We start from the raw sequence: 20846 nt of genomic DNA on the forward strand, positions 1-20846 counted from the left end.
CCAATTTTGGATCTGTCTATCCTCAACACTTATCTGGACATTCCCAAGTTCAAAATGTTGACGTTACAACAGCTTTTACCTCTGCTGGGTAAAGATCACTGGATGGTAACTTTGGATCTCAAGGAAGCTTACCTTCATGTTCCTATCAGACTAATTTGCAGGAAGTATCTGCGTTTCGAGCTGGGAATTCTCATTATCAGTTCTCTGCATTGCCCTTTGGCTTATCTACTGCCCAGAGTATTCACAAAGGTTCTGGCTCCAGTGATAGCTTTCTTCAGGCTGAAAGGAATACAAATCTATCCTTATTTGGACGATTGCCTGATTCTGGCTCAAGGAAGGGGCGCTTCTTCAGCATTTGGAATATGTGATAGCAGTGCTAAGATGCCTAGGGTATTCTGTGAGCGAAATAAAGTCCAGTCTAGTACCCTCTCAAGACATGTGCTTTCTGGGTGTGAGACTGAATACAGCAACCCAGATGGCCTTTTAACCCCGGACAAACAAAAGAATCTTTCTCTTTACTTCCATCAACTGTCTCATCAGTCGGGGCTGACTGCAAGGACAGTCCTTCAAGCCTTAGGGTTCATGGCATCTTGTATTATGGTACTTCCCAATGCCAAACTGCATATGAGGAAGCTACAATGGTATCTCAAAAATGTATGGACACAGCACTGCCAGGATTTGGACACTGTCATTCAAATAATACCTTGCATTCAAAAGGAATTTTTGTGGTGGGCTCAGGAATGTCACCTAAACAAGGGACTCTCTGTGACCCAGCCAGAGGCGAAGTCAGATTCTAACGACAGATGCCTCAGACACAGCTTGGGAGCTCATCTGAATGGAAAGTGGATACAAGACAAGTGGCCTGCCAGACTGCAGCATCTACATATCAACATGAAGGAGATGTTAGCAGTCCAGTTTGCATTACTGGCTTTCAAGGATTTACTTCTTCCAGGGCAGGTGTTGATTCTAACAGACAACACAACTGTCATGTGGTACATCAACAAACAAGGGGAACACATTCTTATCCTCTATGCAGGCAAGCAATGATTTTGTGGGAGACTGCGTTAAGCTTGCAACTGAATCTTCAAGCAAGGTTTCTGCCAGGAGCACAGAACTCCTTAGCAGATGTGTTAAGCAGGCAAATCATGGATCCCCACGAGTGGAAACTGGATCTTCATGTATTTCAGACATTGACAGTGTCATGGGGAACTCCAGACATAGATCTGTTCACTTCTCCACTAAACCACCAGCTGCCAAAGTTTTGCGAAAGGTTTCATCACACAGCCTGGAAAGTGGATGCTCTTTCTTTCAGTTGGAAAAATCTTCATGTGTATGCCTTTCCACCTCTGCCTCTCCTCCCAAAGGTACTCCTAAAGGTCAGACAAGACAAGCCAAGGATGATTTTAATAGCTCCAGATTGGCCTCGGCAGCACTGGTACCCATTGCTGAGGAGTCTGGTAAAGAAGCCTCCATGGCCCTTACCTTTGATTCCACACCTATTGTCTCAGAAGGACGGGCATCTACTCAATGTCAAGCTTCACTCTCTTCATCTAACAGCCTGGCATATTCTGTTTTGAACCATAGCAGGTCTCAGCTTCCTCAACAAGTTTTGAATGTGATTATGGAAGCCAGAAGACCTAGTACAAGGAAAGTGTATGCATGGAAAATGGAAGAGATTTTTATTTTGGTGTGCAGCAAAGGATTTGGATGTTTCTGAGCCAAATTTGAGTGTGGCTCTTCAATATCTTACTGAGTTATTGGACAAAGGTTTGTCTTTCTCTTCCATTAAGATTCATGCTGCAGCAATTTCAGCTCACTATGATTGTGACCCACCATTGTTTTCTCATCCTTTGTTCAAGCAATTTCTTAGAGGGGCAAAGAATATAAGACCCCCACGTAGAGCTCCTACTCCTGCTTGGGACTTCAATTTTGTGTTGGAGAAACTCACTCTACAGCCTTTTGAGCCTGCAGCTACTGCTGAATTGAAATATTTGTCATGGAAGACTGCTTTTTTGTTAGCCATTACCTCTGCAAGAAGGGTGTCTGAATTGCAGGCCCTTATGGCGGTTGAGCCTTTCCTGATTTTTCATAAGGATAGGGTATCTTTACGTACTAATCCTTCCTTTATGCCTAAAGTGGTTTCTAGTGTGGCTTTAAACCAAACTATTCATTTGCCTACCTTTTATGCAAATCCCCTAAATAAGGGGGAAAAGATTTTGCACACTTTAGATGTACACAGGCAATTACGTTATTATTTAAGCAGGACTAAGGATTTTAGGCAGTCTCAGCAGTTTGTTTCTTTTGCTTTGAGTTCTCAGGGTAAGCCTGTGTCAAAACAAACTATTTCTAAGTGGATTGGGTTTTGCATTACTTTCTGTTACTCCCATCATGGCAAGGAGATTCCAGCTGGGATTAGGCCTCATTCCACTAGGGCTACTGCCATTCAACAGCATTTCTAAGGGGGGTGGCAACTAAGGATATTTTGGAGGCAGCTACTTGGAGTTCAGTGCATACCTTCTCTAAGCATTACCACCTTCCTCTCTACTCTAAATCTAGGGCTGGTTTTGCCACTGCTATTTTACAGGGCATGTTGTCAGCTCCTGCTTCTTTATGATTTGCCATCCTCCCTTACCTCTGCTTTGGGATTCTACCCAAGTGTTAGGACTGCAGCAATGTGAGATGAAGAACATAGTACAGTTTTGTACCTACCATAAATGTAGATGTTCGAAGATCCACATTGCTGCAGTCCAATTTACCCTCCCTCCTTCCCCTCTGTGTTTAGGGGTGGTTGTGTGGGTGGGATTGTACCTTTCTGACTTTGTATATATTGTTCATATATTTGGTACAGGGGTGTTTGGTGTGTTGTTGTTTTTTGGTTTGGCCTTATCTTTTTTAGGGTCTTCTGACATCTGGGGCAAGAAAAGACTGAGGAAATGACGTCGGTCATGCGCATTTGTACCCTGACGTCCTGACGTCAGACTAATGCGCCTTGACCGACGTCAGCCTTATACTTTGGTATTCGGGCCGACTGGGACAACGGACTACCCCAAGTGTTAGGACTGCAGCAATGTGGATCTTCGAACATCTACATTTATGGTAGGTACAAAACTGTACTTTATGTCCCTCATGGATATGGGGGCTATTCAACCAGTATCAGAAAAGGAAACAATACAAGGTTTTTATTCAAGGCTTTTCCTGATACATAGAAAAGACAATTTTTTGTGTCCAGTACTGGATTTATCGATTTTGAACACATTCCTGGACATTCCAAAATTCAAAATGCTGACTTTAGAATAGCTACTGCCTATGCTGGGCAGGAACGCTTGGTTAGTGACTCTAGACTTGAGGCATACCTGCATATCCCAGTAAGGGAATCATGTAGACGATACCTCCACTTCAAGGCAGGTTTTTTGCATTATCAATTCTCTGCACTGCCCTTTGGCTTATCTACTGCGCCCAGGGTCTTTACAAAGTGCCTGGCACCAGTAATTGCATACTGCAGACAAAGAAGCATACAAATTTATCCTTATCTGGACAACTGTCTCATTCAAACAGAGGACAAGGGCACTCTTCTTCAACATCTAGCATTTGTAAAAAGGCTTCTAACATGCCTTGGGTACACAATAAACGAAAAGAAATCCCAGCTGGTACCCTCTCAAATAATTACATTCCTGGGTGCAAGCTTGAATACAACTGCCCAGTTGGCTTACCTTAAGAGAGACTGCATATGAGGAAACTTCAGTGGTACCTAAAAAGTTTATGGAGCCAACATTGTCACAGTCTGGAAACAATGAATCTGAAGTAGGCAGACTTCATTTGTCTGCAACCTGTGTGTATCGGATCCGACTTCGGATCCGAGCCGGCATTTCAAAAGCTTAGGATCCGAGCTCCTAGCTCCTCCCTCTACCCATAATCCCCTGCCAAGCCCTAACTGACCTCAGATTTCGTTTGCCGCGTTTCAAGTTGCAGCGGACTCCTTGAGCTCCTGGTTAAGATAAGAGTTTTTGACTGAAAAACTTTAAAATTTTAATCTTTAGTTAATTTGTGTGTATGTGTTAGGCTTTCCTCTCTTTACCTTGCTAATTTTTTCACGGGTTTTGCGTAGTTTGTGTGTTTGTTCTTTAGCTGTGTGTGTTAGGCCTGTTAGGGCTTAGGATGTCAGAAGCCCATAAGGCAGTGTTTTCTAAATGTACCGAGTGTGGCCACAAGCTGTCCCCAGCGGATGGCCACACTGCAAGAATGCATCTTGGGGGTTGAACACCTGTCATCTGGTTGTACCATATGTGCAGGGTTCAACCCCCGAGCTTTAAGGGAGCGGAGGTCGAAGCTTGTTCTGGCGGGACTTCTCCCTCCAGATGCGGCTCCGGCCTCTGCCCCTACTAGCCAGCAGCCTTCCGTGGGTGCTGCGGTCTCCCCTCCCCCGGCAGGGACTCAACCTCCTACCAAAAAGCCGGAGGAGAGGGAGACTATAAGGGAGAAAGAGAAGGAGAGACGCAAGGAGAGGTACCACAAACGGAGAGCCGAGGCCTCAAGCTCGGCTCCTCCGTCTAAGAGGGCCTCTCCTGTGTCTTCTAGATCTCCTCCTCCTCGGCTCCACTCCCCTCGGTTCTCTTCTGGGCCTGAGGAGGAGGAGGCTAGCCCTTCAGTGAGGTCCCCGAGGCGGCTCTCTAGGTCCACTTCGGTGGCCTCATCTAGATCCACCTTTTCAATGTCCGAAGCAGACATGGACCGGATGATGAGGCGTTTCATCCAGGCCCAGATGCAAATGGGAGTGCTCTTAGCCCCCATCCGGGAGGCCGACCCTTTTGCCCCTTGGCTCCTTCTCCGACCCACATCCCGGGTTGGAGCTGTCGTGCCGGGCAGAGTGGGATCCGGGGGTGGGCCGGATCCGACAGGTCGGCGTACCTCTGATCCGACCCATCCCTTGAGTGCTTGGTGCCGGACCCGACCTCGGAGCCGAGGCGAGCCTCGGATCGAGGGAGCTGGTGTGTCTTCCACTCCCTCTAAGTCGGGCGCACGGTCTCTCGGATCAGACGGTTTCGGCTCCGACTCCGGTCCGTGCGTCGGATCCGAGTGGGGGTCGGCTCTCGGGGCTTAGCGAAGCCGGCTCCCCCTTGGCCTTCGACTTAGTGGAAAGGGTGCTGTTGAGGACTACCGGACCCCCGGTCCCTGCCACGGCTCCACCCCGCACTCCCTTGCAGCTGGGCCAGGCTCCCATCAGCCGGTCCCAGGGACAGCCCGCCTCGATGTCCCAAGTAGTTCCCTTGGAACATCTGGCTGCTGAAGAGGACTCCTCGGACAGTCCCCCCGAGGAAGTGCCTCGGAAGCGTAAGTGCAAAAGGAGGCACGTGGACTCCCCGGAGTCCATTACGAAGACACAGACTTGGATGAAGGGGAGGGCTCCCAAGATCACCCGGAAGACGTCTCCTTTGGAGACATTATGGAGATGTTAAGGATCGGGGGTGGTCTGCCCCAAGGCCTCCTCAGGCGAGTCTGTGTTCTTGGAGGCATTCGAGTCGGGTCCATCTACCTCTTGGGTGTCCCCTCCTGCCGATCCTCTGGTGGACCTTATATCCACCAGAGCATGGAAGGATCCGGACACCGTTGAGCCTGTACCCAAGCGTCCGGACCGTATCCTGAGCCCCTCGGCGGACCGCACTCACTGGAGCAAGGGCCCCCCGGTAGATGCCATGATGATGGCTGCAGCCACAAAGAGGGAGTTAGCCCAGGAGAGTCCCTCTATGCATCCCCCGAGCAAAGAGTCCCGCTCGATGGATCGCATTGGGAAGCGAGTTTTTAGTTCAGCAACCTTCTCTTTGAGAGCGCTGAACTACATGGCACATGTTATCAGGATGCAATGGGACCTGATTAAGGAGTACGCTGCATCCCCCCCAGAGTCCATGTCGGGTGAGGACAAACACGTGTACTCCACCTGTATGGCCATTCTTAGAGCAGTTTCCAATACTTCTATGCGGCTACTTTCTCACGCTACTGAGGGAGCCGCTAGAGCTAGCGGAGCGGGCCTAGTCATGAGGCGTCAGGCCTGGCTCCGCCACTGTGATTTCGCAGAGCCCTTCAAAGCGACCTTCGCGAATGCCCCCTTTGATGGTTCTACCTTGTTTGGCAAAACTGTTCGCGAAACGTTAGTCCAGAGCGAGAAGGACGGGAAGACGCTGTCTGCCATCGGAGTCCGCTTCTCAGCTCTCCAGAGGTCCTTCTCGAAGAACCAAAAGGGACAGAAGAAGATGTGGTTCCGGAAATCGCAGCAGTCCCAGCCTGCTCCGGACAACCAGTCCTTCTGTGGCAGAGGAGGACAGGGAGGTTGCCGTCCTAGAGGCAGAGGGGCTCCTAGGAACTTTGGGTCCAGAGAACCTTTCTCTGAGAGATCCACGCAACAGCCTTGAAGGGTTGCCCGGCTGTCCATCTCTGGAGGCAGTCGGGGGGGGCGGTTTTCGAAGCACCTGACATCTTGGGAGTCAATCACGTCAGACCGTTGGGTGCTTCGTATAATATCCAGAGGTTATGCTATTCCCCTGTGCAAAATCCCCAGATCCTGAAGCCTCCCCGATGTACCACCCGACCAAAGGGAGGCAGCAGCTGTCGAAATCGCACAGCTGTTAGAAAAAAGAGCCATCCAGCACGTCCCCCCGAGATCAGACCGGATCAGGGTTTTACTCCAGGTTCTTTTTGGTGCCAAAGAAAACAGGGGACTTAAGACCGATCTTAGACCTTTCCCTACTGAACCTGTCTGTAACCAAGCAGAAATTCCGGATGGTCACTCTTCAATCTATCCTCTCCCTCTTGCGGGAGAACGATTGGATGTGCTCTATCGATCTCAAGGACGCGTACTACCACATTCGAATGGACAGACGGTCCAGGAGGTTCCTTCGCTTCCGGCTAGGAGCCAATCACTACCAGTTCAGAGTCCTTCCCTTTGGTCTCACCTCTGCCCCCAGGGTGTTCACCAAGGTACTAGCAGTGGTAGCGGCCCACCTGAGACTCCAGGGAATACAGGTCTTTCTGTACCTGGACGATTGGCTCCTCACGGCATCATCGAGGCATCTACTGTGCTCAGCCCGGGACTATTTCCTCCAAATAGCCCCGAAGCTGGGCATCACCATAAACAAGAAAAAATCTTTACTAGTCCCCACGCAACTTATAGATTTCATAGGAGGAAGATTGGACACAAGGTCTATGCGGGCCTTTCTCACTCCGGATAGACTCGCCAACCTGAGGTGTCATACCATGGCAATCTTGCAACCGTCTCCGTCGGCAGCTTCGGTCCTGAGGGCCCTGGGTTCAATGGCGGCAGCTATCCCACTTCTTCTTCATGCTCACTTGCACATGCGGATCCTCCAGTGGACCCTACAGGTCCAGTGGTCTCCGCTGTATTCTCCACTCAACAGCCCGATTGCCATCAGCAAAGCATGCAAGGACTCCCTTTTTTGGTGGCTCCAGTCAATGGAACTCCTAGCAGGGAGACCCTTTTGTGCAACATTTCCCCTAGCCACGGTGACCACGGACGCTTCTCGCCTCGGGTGGGGGGGGCATTCTGCGGGCAAGATTGTTCAAGGCACCTGGAACAGTTCAGAGACCTCGTTGCATATAAATGTCCTGGAGATGAGGGCGGTGCTCTTGGCGTTGCAAGCACTTCACAGCCTTCTACCTGCAGGCACGATTGCTATCCAGACGGACAACATGGCGGTAGTCTGGTACATCAACAAACAGGGGGGGAACCAGGTCCTATCCCCTTTGTCGAGAGGCCATGAGAGTCTGGGAATGGGCAATCTCCACCAACCGCTTTCTTGTAGCAACGCACATTCCGGGGAAAGCCAACATCCTAGTGGACAAGCTCAGTCACACCATTCTTTCTCCTCACGAATGGTCTCTCAATCCTCTGGTAGCGAAGAAGATTTTTGCCGCCTGGGGGCAACCTTGTTGCGATCTTTTTGCTTCTCACTCAAACGCCAAATGCGACAGTTTCTTCGCTCTGCTTCCCCCACCTGGGGAATCCCCGAGAGACGCTCTGGTGCATGCTTGGCCCCCCGGTCTCCTTTATGCTTATCCTCCACCACCTCTAATGCAGAGGCTCTTACAGAAAGCCAACAGTTTGGGGAGCAAAATGATTCTCATTGCCCCGTTCTGGCCTCGTCAACCTTGGTTCCCTTATGTGTGGTCTCACAGAGTGAATCCGCCCTGGATTTTGGATCCCATTCCAGATCTCATTTCCCATCCTCAAGGACTTCTGATTCCGAACCTCCACACCTTGAGATTGACAGCCTGGCTGCTCCAGTTCCATCCCTGATTAGGACTCCCGGTATCTCGTCACCTGTTAAAGCTATTTTAGTGGCAGCTCATAAACCTTCCACTAGGAAGATTTATCGGAGCAAATGGAATCGATTCTCTATTTGGGCAAATCAGAACAATATTGATCCTTTTTCCGCACCACTGTCGGCGGTACTGGATTTCTTAATGAACCTCTTCCATCAGGGAGCCAGTTCTTCCACGGTAAAAGTGCAAATGGCAGCTATTTCCCATTATCATGTGGATCATGAGTCAACACCCTTCATGACGGCAAAAATTTGCAAGGCCTTTTTGAAAGGTGGTTTTTTTTTGAGACCTCCGGTCAAGGAAATTGTGCCACCTTGCGATTTATCCTTAGTTCTACAAGCACTTACTGCTCCCCCCTTCGAACCTGCAGCATCTGTAGATCTGATGTACCTTTCGTGGAAGACTGCCTTCTTAGTAGCTATCACTTCAGCCAGAAGAGTGTCGGAGCTTCAGGCTCTTTGCGTTAAACCGCCTTACCTGTCCTTTTTTCCTGACAGGGTCTTCCTCAGGACCAATCCTTCTTTTCTCCCAAAAGTTTCTTCAGAAGCTAATATTAACCAATCAATCAACCTACCTGTGTTTTTCCCCAACTACAAAAACAAAGGAGAATATAAGCTGCATTTGTTGGATGTTCACAGACAGTTGCGATTTTATATTCACAGAACGGCTGGTCATAGGCAATCAGATCAACTGTTCGTCTCCTTTGCCAAATTTGCTATGGGTAAAGCAGTCTCTAAAGTCACACTTTCGAGATGGATTGCGAATTGTATTTTGCAGGCCTATAACACCTCAGGGAGGCCAGCTCCTCAGCGGGTTACAGCTCATACTACTAGGGCAGTTTCTATTTCGGCCGCTTTTAAATCCCGAGTGCCCTTGGATGACATCTGTGCAGCGGCCACTTGGGCCTCATCTCATACCTTCATTTCTCATTATAAAGTGGATGTTGTTTCCAGAGGGAGAGCATCCTTTGGCTCTGCGGTGCTCCGGAACATCCTTCCATGACGGCCACCCAAGATTTAGGTAGCTGGGGACTCTGTCCCACAGGTTGCAGACAAATGAAGTCTGCCTACTTCAGATTTAGAAGTTATGTACTCACCATAACGTTCCATCTGAGTAGGTGACTTCATTTGGATGCAACCATGCCCCCCCTCCATCCCCCTGACCTGCATAGAGTGAAATTTTGATCCTGTGTTCAGGTATTCTTTACCAATATTATAGGCAAACTCAATCTGAGGTCAGTTAGGGCTTGGCAGGGGATTATGGGTAGAGGGAGGAACTAGGAGCTCGGATCCTAAGCTTTTGAAATGCCGGCTCGGATCCGAAGTCGGATCCGATACCCACAGGTTGCATCCAAATGAAGTCACCTACTCAGATGGAACGTTATGGTGAGTACATTACTTCTAATTCCTCTCATTCCCTGCCTACAACAGGAGTTTCTTTGGTGGGCGGAGACATGTCACCAAAACAAGGGGCTGTCATTCACTCTACCCCCTGCCACCCAAACCCTAAATACAGACGCATCAGACTATGCTTGGCAGGGAGATGCATTCAGGGAAAGTGGAGCCCAAAACAAATGCATCTGCATATCAACCAGAAAGAGATGCTAGCTGTTCAGAATGCTCTGACAGCCTTCAAGGACTTACTTCATCCAGGACAACTACTGATAAAGACAGAAAACACCACGGTTATGTGGTACATAAACAAGCAGGGGGTACACATTCCTAGCCCCTTTGCAGACTAGCCATGGCATTGTGGAACACAGCTTTGACTTGGCAAATACATCTTCAAGCTCAATTCCTGCCAGGAAAACAAAATACCCTGGCAGACGACCTAAGCAGAAATCTTATGGACCCGCACAAATGGAAACTGGATCCACAAATCTTCAGCATGTTAACACAGAAATGGGGAAGCCCAGACATAGATCTATTTGCCTCTCCCCAAAATTGTCAGTTGGACAAATTCTGCAGAAGATTTCATCACAAAAATGCATGCAAAGTGGATGCCTTATCCTTCAGTTGGAAAAACCTATCAGTCTATGCCTTTCCCCCTCTTCTCTCCAAGATCTTACTAAATGTCAGACAGGAAAAGCCAAAAATGATCCTAGTTACTCCAGACTGGCCTCTCCAACACTGGTACCCACTTCTAAGGAATGTGTCTAAACTTCACCCTTGGTACTTGCCTCAAATACCTCATCTAGTGTCTCAGCAGAACAATCAAATTCTGCACACTCAGCTCCAAACTCTGAACCTTGCAGCATGGCTGATCATTTAATTATTCAAACAACACCTCTCAGTAAATCTGTGATGGATGTCATTTTGAAAGCCAGAAAGCCTAGTACTAGAAAATCTTATGCTGACAAATGGAAGAGATTCTGTGCTTGGAACCAAGCACAAGGAACAGATGCAGCAAAGCCCAATATTCCTCAGATTTTACAATATTTGACGGAGATGCTTGACAAGGGCCTATCTTTCTCTTCAATAAAAATCCATGCCTCTGCCATCTTGGCTCATTACAACACAGAGCCTCCCCTCTTTTCTCATCCTCTGTTTAAACAGTATCTTAGAGGGGCCAAAAATTTAAGGCCTCCCAGAAGATCACCAACTCCTGCATGGGACCTCAGTTTTGTGCTGGAAAAACTCACCCTGCCTCCTTTTGAACCAGCAGCTACTGCGGATATAAAATTTCTATCTTGGAAAACAGCTTTTTCTCTTGGCAGTCACATCAGCAAGAAGGGTTTCAGAACTACAGGCTCTCATGGCTGTGGAGCCTTTTATTACATTTTACCTGGATAGGGTGTCCCTCAGGACCAATCCTTTTTTTATGCCTAAGGTGGTATCTAGTGTGGCTCTTAATCAGACAATTCACCTGCCAACCATTTACCCAAATCCGCAGAACAAGGGGGAGCGGATTCTGCATTCATTGGACGTACACAGACAACTAGGATTCTACTTAAACAGGACCAAATTTCTAAGAAAGTCTGAGCAACTACTGGTAGCATTTGATGCAGGGTCAGAGGGAAGGCTATATCAGAGCAGACTATTTCTAAGTGGATAAGCCACTGAATTAGTTTCTGCTACTTGCATCATGGTAAACCTGTGCCCAAGGGGATCAGGTCTCATTCCACCAGAGCTGCCTCTACCTCAGCAGCTTTTCTCAGAGGGGTTCCAACTAAAGACATTCTAGAGACTGCTACTTGGAGTTCTCTTCATACCTTCATAAAGCATTATCATTTGCCTCTTCTCCAAATCCAGGGCAGGCTTTGCCACTGCAGTTCTGCAGGGCCTTATAGCCACTCCTAATGCTGTTTAGCTCCATCCTCCCATCCATAGCTTTGGGATTCTACCCAAATGTAATGACTGCAACAGTGAAACATGAAGAACATAGTACAGTTGTGTACACTTACCATAAATGTAGATGTTAGAGTGTATTCACTGTTGTAGTCCGGGTTACCCACCCATCCCCCTTTTCTATACCTTCTCTTCACTATATACTAAAGCCTTGGGGAGCACCTGACATCTGGGGCAAGAAAAACTGAATAAAATGGTGTCGACTGCATGTTTTATACCCCTGACGACCTGACATCATGGAAGAGAAGACAGCAACCGACGCAGGACCCAAGACTTTGTTATTCAAGCTGAACCTGCCAGCAGATTACCCGAATGTAATGACTGCAACAGTAAATACACTCGAACATCTACATTTATGGTAAGTGTACACAACTATACTTTTTAATATCTAATCTGTCCAGCACGTTTTGGGGCCAATCAATCACTCACTCCAAAACTGTAAGTTAGGACAGGAAAAGCAAGTTGGTTTATAGTTTGGATTTTGTTCCTGGACGTCAATGCTATTTTCAGGATTAATTTAAGTCTTCTAAAGAACTGCGCTTTACTGCCATACCTGTTCCTTTTAAAGCCCTTCTGGAAGGAAAAGGTGTAATTCTGGAGAGATGAGAAGGCCTACTGAGACCACACATCAGTGTCATTCTCTGGGAAAGACACTCTCCCATGACAACTCATAACATGATGTCATGCATCAACAAAGTAAGTATACTTGCCCACCATGCTTGCCATTTTTTTGAATGCTCTCACAGTTTAAATTTGAGCTTTGTAAAAGTCTGTAAGTTTGTTTACCTGTATGTTTTTCTGATGAAGAAATATTCAGTGTTGAAAGAGAATGTCAGGAAGAGGTTCCTGTGGAATTGTTAGGCAAGTCTCTTTCAGTGCTAAAAGAGTGGCCTGAGTTTTGATGTGTGAAACTTCATTTAAAGGAGAGACTGGAGTGATCCATCCTAGAAGCAAAGTATACATTGTCCATGGCATCACAGACTTTCTAGGACAGGAATCACTGTTTGTGTGAGAGGTGACAGTCCTCTTCCTTTCCTCTACATCTGTAAAGGATTTGAGGCCTCTGAGAGGTACACATTTACCTTTCAACCTAGTGTGTGCATTCCTGAATGGTTGAGGCACCATTTTCCCCTATCAACTTTGTTCTGTACTCTATCCTTTCAGTATGATTATGGAAAGTAGCCCCTTTGAGTTTTTTGGTTGGAGACCTGAGATACTGAGGGCTGAAGCTTTGCCTCCAGGGGCTCCAGTCTGGCCCATATAGGCTGGTCATTTCTTGATGAGGAGGAGGGGCTTTTGGGCAAAACAAGTCTAGGGGCTGTGTAGCACGCAGCCACGAGTGATCAAGCATTTTGACCCTTGGGTGAGAGCTAAAGTTGCAGGTGTAGGATTTAATTTGTAAGGTCATCTGTCCGTTGCCATCACCAGATCCAGTACAGGCTTTTACCCATGCCTCATTTTCTGATTGGACTTTCACACAAACTGTGATATAATTCTGGTTTCAGAGAGACTGCAGGTATTGTGACTTCCTTCTCATCTGGCTGCTCCCAAATTTGGGTTTTAAAATTGATGAAACTTCAAAATCCCCAGGGTTCTCTTATCACCTCATGGAATGATGCCTCTTATCAGTGAGGCCTTGTGTCACAGAGAGCCATGCTTGGTCTCTAATCCTTTCTATAGAATGTGCCTTTTCTACAAGGTTGGGGACACTCTCTGTTGCAACAACCTAGAGGATGGCTAGTGCCTTGCATCATCTCCTAGCCGATGGTCTCGGTAGGCCGTCTTGTCTCTCCAGAATTACAGCTTTTCCTTCCAGAAGGGCTTTAAAAGGAACAGGTATGGCAGTAAGGTGCAGTTCTTTGCCGCATTGGGATTAGGGTATTCAGTTATGGGTTTCATCTTTAGGGCTTCAGCCATTCCTATTACTGTATGCTGGGATCACTTAAGGCCTTCCAAGTCTGGGATTAGGGAAAGTCTTGCTTTGACCCTGTCCACAGATGTGCTGATACAGCCCTATGTGAGCCTTTCCTTTTTGCCAAACGTGGATGCTGTGGCAAGGATGAAAGGCATACTGGTGTACCTGCAAAGGATGGCTTGGATGAGGTGATTCCCACTGGAAGATGAGCTAGACCGCCTTCTGCTTGTTGCTCCTTTGAGATTGCAGTTCTTGTTCAGTGCTTTTTTAGGAAGTGAGTGCTCACCCTGTTTGCCAAGAGGTGACTGTCTAACTGCATCCTTGCTTGTCAAGTAGAAGAAAATGATCCTGCAAAAGTCCTTTTTGCAAAACCAAGCAGCCCTTGCTTTTCTCTTCCTTTCCACCATCTGGACTTCATGTTCTTGGCCTGGCTTCCGTCTATGGTCTAGGATCACCTTGTTTCAGTTACTGTGCATTACTTTGACTTGTTTGATCCCTTCTTCTGCTGATACCTTCCTTTTTCTTCTCCCCCTGCAGTCTATCATCTGCAGTGGAAGCTCATACTCCATTACCTGGTGAGCAGTGGAGGCTGTTCCCTTTACTCTAGAATGCAATATCCTCTTCCTTCAGACTGTGATGATCTTAGCTCAGTCCTTCTGTTAGGGCCCCTTTCTCTTCTCAGAGTGAATGGAATTGCTGTAATATTTACCTCCATTTTGTAACATTCCATTCCATTATATAAGCTTGACTGCAGGAGGAGACAGTAAGCTTGTCCAGTTTGCCCTCTAATTGCATTTAGCATTTTATATCCCCTACATCCCAGCAAGCCTGGGTCACCCAATGGGTAAGGCATTGGCCTCTTAAGCCAGGGATTGTGGGTTTGAGTCCCTTCTGGGATGACATAATCTGTAGAGGCAGTCTGTGATGATCACTGATTCATTCTGCCAACAGTGACCATCTCACCTTGGTCAACTAGGGAACAAGGGTATTACATGGCTAGGCTTGTTAAGACATTAGGGCCATTAGCCTAGTAACCTCCTATAAACCTGTGAACATCCCTTCCTTAACCTTCTCCCTTTTCCCACATGGCTGGTGCCCTCTTGAAAGTCTGTGTGGATACCCTCTCCCCAAGCCATTCTGGCAGTGTGTTCCATAAGTCCACAAACCCCTCTTTGAAATAATTTTTTTGAAGATTCAACGTGAAGTAACTTCACTGTGTCCTCTGTCCCCAACATCCTTCCTGTTAAGGATTAACCCCCTTCACATCTCCTTTGTATAGTGACTGTATCCTGTCCCAACTTGCTATTGTGGCCTTTAGTGAAAAGAGCTTTGTCTCCTTTAATTTCTGGTTATGTCCTTTTCCTCCATCCCACTTCCTTTATGGTGGCTTTTCTTTGGGGTCCTTTCAGCAGCCTTATGTCCCTTTTCTGGAATAGCCTTTAGAACTGTATGCATTATTCAGTGTGTGGTTTAATTAGAACCTTGTAGAATAGGAGCATTGTCTCTGTCTACTTCTGGAGTCCGTCCTCTTGAGTAGTCACCATACACTGTAGTACTGCTGCTGCTGCCGCCATTGCTCTTTCATTGTGCTGCTGATCCATTGCCATTATTTCAATTCTTCTGATGCTACCCCCCCCCCCCAAGATGTTTGTGACCCAAGTGCATTAATCTGTATTTGCCTGCACTGAGACTCAACTTCCACATTTGTATCTATTTAGTCTGTTTTTCTTATTTTTTTTCTTAGTCTTCCCCAGTGATTTGAGTCTGTGGATGAGGTGGTCTCTGTTTGTGGGGGTAGTTTTCTGAAGTCTACCAGTCTTCAGAGCTTATCCAGGTTTTGACTGTTTTATAGTTTAGATTCTCTGTCATTTAATTTTGCAGCTGAGCTTTTGCTCTTTTTGATTTAGCACAATAAGATTTTTTTTTCACTACTTTGTTGCTGTTTGGTTTGGTATACAGGTACACCCACATAGAAGCCGAATGCCCTTTTATTACATTTGATGACTTACTGAACCGCCTTGAGGATTTGGTATGTGATGTTGTAGATCGTGTCTTGAAGTCATCTGCTGGACCCTTGTTGTATGAAGTCAACCCGGTATGTGCTGTTTAATTTTTCTAATTTGAAAGCTTTAAAGACCTTGTTGGGCATACATGTGTCTGGATAATGCAAAGGTGTTCTTTAGTTGTTTGTTTTTTATTTTATGAAGCAGTGTGTTCTGAACAACTGATAGTGCCTTAGTAATGTTAGTTTTGTATTCACCAGTACTTTGATTCCAGTATTTGATATTTTTTATTTGTTTTGGAGGTTGTGTGCCTTCTTAAGTAATCAAGTCATGCGATTGTAAAGCTGTATTGTGGCATTTGGTCTAGCTACAGCTTTTAGATTCTTCGTGCTCCTAACTGATATCTCTCACAGATCTTGTTCTGACCCTGAAATTGGAAAATTTAAGGCACAGGGCTTCCATGTACCCTCTAGATGTTCTTCCATGTTGCTGTTGCAGTATTCCTAAACTAAGGGATGGCCTGCCAAGGACAGCTGAACGTCCTGCCAGTGTCCCAAAACCTTTAGTATCCGCAGGCGCCATATGTCATACATATGCTCCTGTGCAAAGCGTAGGGCATAAAGGTAAAGTACGGATTCACACACTTGAGAATTTCTTTGCAGCCAGTCTGAACTCCATCGTTGAATGTCTGTGTGAATGACTTTCTTCTTTACTGTTTACCGAGCCATTTTTCAGTTAAGTGCCCCATTGAGGTTCTTTATCTTTCTCTCTTATTTTTAGTGTTGTTGGTTTCATGTCCTCCAGAAAGGGAAAATGTCAGTGTGGTAGGCAGGATCCCCATAAAGGTCCGCATGACCAGTGTCTTCTGTCTGGTTGCTTCCCATAACCATACCCAGTGTTCTCTCTACCAAGTGTTTGTCCCTACGTAGTCACCTCTCTTCCTTGTCTCTATGCCTTAAAAATAATGTCTTAAGCTGTTGGCTTAGAGTGCTATGGCGGAGTCTTCCCATTCTGAGGACCAGCTGTGGTCCAAAAAAAGACCAAAAACCTCAGGTCTGATATGGGTGCTGTCCAGCCTCCCCAGACATCTCTCATGAGGCTAGTGAAAGCCCAGAGGATTGTCCAGTCATTGAATCTGATTCATCTGCCTTGACCCCATCGGAGGCCGGCATGGATCTAATTTCTCACACGTCCTCTGAGACTTTGCAAACGTCTGTTCCTGATGTTGAGGGGGAACCTTGTTTGAATATTTCCAAGAGACTGAAGGGATTCCGCAGATCTTAGTGAGGGAAGAGATCCCTGCTACACTTACTGAGTGTTGACAAGGATCTGGCCTTACCCGGGTTTTTCTTGCAGCTGTCCCGCAGAAGAAGAAACAGGATACCAAGCATATTTCTGATTAGTATGAATGGCAAGATTTTACCCAGGGGTTGTTTAACGCTTTAATGGCTTTAAAACCTCTTCAGAGGGGTCTCTGTGCCTGCCACTCTTAAGAGGCCTAGGGAATAGGATTCACCTTATGAGGATCAAGATTCTGGTGAAGAATCATTATCCTACTACTTCTCAGATCCATTCCACTTTGGACAGTGGTTCAGTGGAGGAGGATTCCCTTTTAGAGGAGCTCTCTTTTGGAGACGCTGTTTCCTGTATGATGGAATTCTTTAAGTGGGATTGTTCATAGGTTTCTGATGTGCAGAAGAGGTATTATAAGCTACCCCAGTTGGAGTCTCCCAAGCCTTCTGCTGTTCCTCCAGTTTTGGCTGCACTCCTGGATACCTTTTCAGTAGCTTTTGTAGCCCCTGATTCTCATCCTCTAGCTCCTAAGAAACATGACAAATTTTACTAGGTGCCCGATAATTGTAATTTTCTGTTTAAATTCCCGTCTAATGATCCTTCTGTGGTGTCTGTCTCCTTTGATGTTGCCCTCTACCAAGTTGCATCCCTCAGATAAGGATAGTAGGGCCAGGGAGAGGGTGGGCAAAAATGTCTATATTGCTACCACCATGTGTTTTATGGCTATTGATTACCAGACTTGTATGTTTTAGCTCTCCTTTCTCAAGTTTCTCAGGTGATTTCTGACCTTCCTGATACTGAGTAGAAGGCTTCGGCCCTTTCCTTGTTGAGTTTTACCTCTGAAATCGTCTGCCACTCTAAGTGCAGTTATGATACAGTTGATGCTTCTTCCAGGGCTGCTATATTTGGTTCTGTTACGAGGCATTATTCTTGGCATTGTCTTCAGGCTTTACCTGATGACATTAAGGTAATAAAAACCTTTTTGGTAGTGCTGCTGAACTTTTTAAATCTCTCCAGGATTAGGGCAAAGTCTTGTAGGAGGTGAAGCATATTTTTGTTTCTCCTATTCCCAGGTTTTGGAAGAATTACTGTTCCACATCTGCTTTTGTTTATAGACAGTCTTGCCTCTTCCAAAGGGTAAAAAGGGCTCTGGATGTGTACCTCCTGCTAAATCTACGCAGACCCCTGTTTCTCAAAAACCTAATTTTCAGGACAAGCCAGGTTCCATTTGACAGTTTTCTTCCCGTTTCCCTAGGCCAGGTTCCCTTATCACTTCACCTTTCCCTTCCAAACTGGTTATGGATCACAACAGACTCTTGTGTTCTGTCCATTATCTACCAAAGGTATTTCATGCTTTGGAAATATCTTCCTCCCTTTCTGGGCATCCCTCAATCTCCTGGCGAGCAGCGTCCTCTCTTCCCAGAGATGCTTCATTGTCTTTTGACCCAGGGTACCATTCAGGCTGTGCCCCCTGCCCAGGAAGGGAGAGCTTTTTATTCCAGAATGTTTCTGGTTCCCAGGAAGGAGGACACCTGGTGACAGTTCTGGACCTTTCTCAGCTCAACAAGTTTCTCAAGGTCCCCTCCTTTCAGATGTGGTCTCTCTGGATCTTAAGGATGCTTAGCTTCATATCTCCATCCATCCCCTTTTCAAAAATGTTTACGTTTCTGTGTTTCTTCCTTGCATTTTCAGTTGTCTGCTTTGTCTTCTGTATTGCCTCCAGTGTATTCAAGTGACTCACTCCTGTTATCGCTTTTTGCAGGATGAGCGGGGTTCAGATCTTTCCTTATCTGGGCAATCTGCTCATTCAGGACTTGTCCCCTGAAGCTCTGGTTCAGGATCTCCAGTTTACTATTTCCGTGCTATAGAGTGTAGGATTCACCATAAACTTTCAAAAATCAGTCTTGACTCCTTCTCAGGATCATGTTTTCCTTGATTGCAGGATCCAGACCATCCCCATGCTGACATCTCTGCATGTCCCCATGGTCCTGTCTCTACCTTTTTCTAGTTTCTTCTTCCTTTGCTTTCAGTCATGGCCAGGGTCCACGGGTTTTATGGCTTCTACCATTCCCATGCTGCCTTTGGCCAAGCTCTACATAAGAAAGCTTCAGTGGTGCCTCAGGTCAGTGTGGCTTCAACATAGTCATCCCCCGGACTACTTAGTTCACTTCCTTCCCTGTCTGAAGCTCGAGTTACAGCGGTGGATTCATTGACTCTCTCTCTGTCAACCCAGGGCTTCCTTTCTGGTCTCCAGTCCCAACTCAAGAGCTCTTTACAGATGCCGTTGACAAGAGGTGGGAAGCTTCCTTCAGCTCTTTTAAGGGTTAGGGTTTCTGGCCTCTTCATCAGTGGTCAGACCACATTAGCATCAAGGAGATGAAGGCTGTGCTTCTAGCTGCCCAGACTTTTCAACCCACGCCCCTCAAAGTTTTCACAGACAATACCACAGTGATGCAGTGATGTGGTATGTAGAATAAACAAGGGGTACAAGGTCTTACCACCTTTGCAGGCTAGCTGTCAAGTCTTTTCCGGCTGTCTGAGTTCCTTATGAGCACAGTCCAGTGGCAGACTCTGAGCAGGTTCAGCACATATGCTCATGAATGGATGCTTCAGAGATGTGTTCTTGGACATTGTCCATTGGTGGGATGCTCCTCAGATGCATCTTTTTGCCTCCCCTCTAAACAGACAACTTCCTTTTTTTCTGTTCCAGAGTCACAAGTCCTGGGCCTGGAAAGTGGATGCCCCGACTTTTCCTTGGAAGGGGATGTTTCTGTAAGCTTTCTCTCCCCTTCCTCTGCTTCCAAGAGTCTTGTGCAAGATCAGGCAGGACCGTTCCCAAAATCTTGTTGGTGACTTTTTTTTTGGGCCCAGACAACATTGGTTCCTCCTTCTTTCGCACTTGGTCAGTGGAAATCACCACAAGTTACCTCTCCAGGTGGATCTTCTCACAAGACAAGGGGTCTGTTATCCATCCTCACTTATCTACTCTTCAGCTGATGCTGTGGGTGATAAGGTTTTGATCCCTTTTGGACACATTTCTTCTGAGGACATGCTTCGGGTCCTTCAGAAGGCCAGGAAGCAGACTACCAGGAAATCATATTTGTCCAAATGGAAGATATTTGTTTTCTGGTGCCTCTCACCTTTGGGATCCTCTATCTGAGGATATTCCTCTGGTCATGTCTTATTTGTATGATCTGCTCCATGCTGGCTTGGCATATTCTTCAGTTAAAGCTAATCTGTCAGCAATCTTTGCTTGTCTGCCCTTGACTCCTCCTCTAGCTTCCAGATTTAGGTCAGACGACCTCTTAATGGTGTCCTTTATATTAGGCCTCACAGGAAAACTATTCTGCCTTCCTGGGATCTTAGTTTCATTCTTGAAAAATTGAGCCAGGCTCCTTTTGAGCCTACTGCTTGAGCTTCCTGACAACATTGTAATTGTAAGACTGTTCTTTTGACTCTTACTTCGGCTAAGGTTTCGGAACTTCAGGCACTTGTGACTTTTCTCATTTGTTAGTTTTTCAAGGGGCAGGGTGTTTCTTCATACTAATCCTTCTTAATGCCCAAGACTGTTAGTGAGTTGTCCCTTAATCTATTCATTTGCCTTCTTTTTGGCCTTCTCTGCAGTCTGCCAGTGAGACTGTTCTTCACACCTTGAACTTGCATAGACGGTTTGTATATTTGGATTAAACTAAAGTTATTCATAAATCTAACAGCTATTTGTTTTATTTTCATCCCAAATCTGTGGGTTTTAACGGTTTCTAAGCAAACCATCTCTTTCTGGATTTCTAAAGCCATTCCCTTTTGCTATTCCTTTTAAGGCAAATGTCCTTCTCCTTCAGTAAAGGCGAACTCTACCAGATGTGTTGCTTCCTCTGGTGCATTTTTCAAGGTCTGGATACCAGTTTCATACTTCAGTCTGCTTTTTTGTCTTGTCTATACCTTCACTAAGCATGTAAG

The 20846-nt window shown here is 46.5% G+C and overlaps 1 protein-coding gene across 1 annotated transcript in view; it reads left to right on the top strand.

Annotated features, from left to right (window-relative positions):
• The window catches only part of NARS1 (asparaginyl-tRNA synthetase 1), a 963811-nt gene that overhangs the window by 643198 nt on the left and 299767 nt on the right, over nucleotides 1-20846 (top strand). The window contains exon 11 of the mRNA XM_044087034.1: nucleotides 15553-15688. Coding sequence (XP_043942969.1) covers nucleotides 15553-15688 — 136 coding nt within the window. The remainder of the gene's footprint in view (nucleotides 1-15552; nucleotides 15689-20846) is intronic.

The sequence above is a fragment of the Protopterus annectens genome, chromosome 1.part1 (assembly GCF_019279795.1).
Source record: "Protopterus annectens isolate FY-2018-M chromosome 1.part1, PAN1.0, whole genome shotgun sequence".
In the NCBI taxonomy this organism is placed as follows: Eukaryota; Metazoa; Chordata; order Ceratodontiformes; family Protopteridae; genus Protopterus; species Protopterus annectens.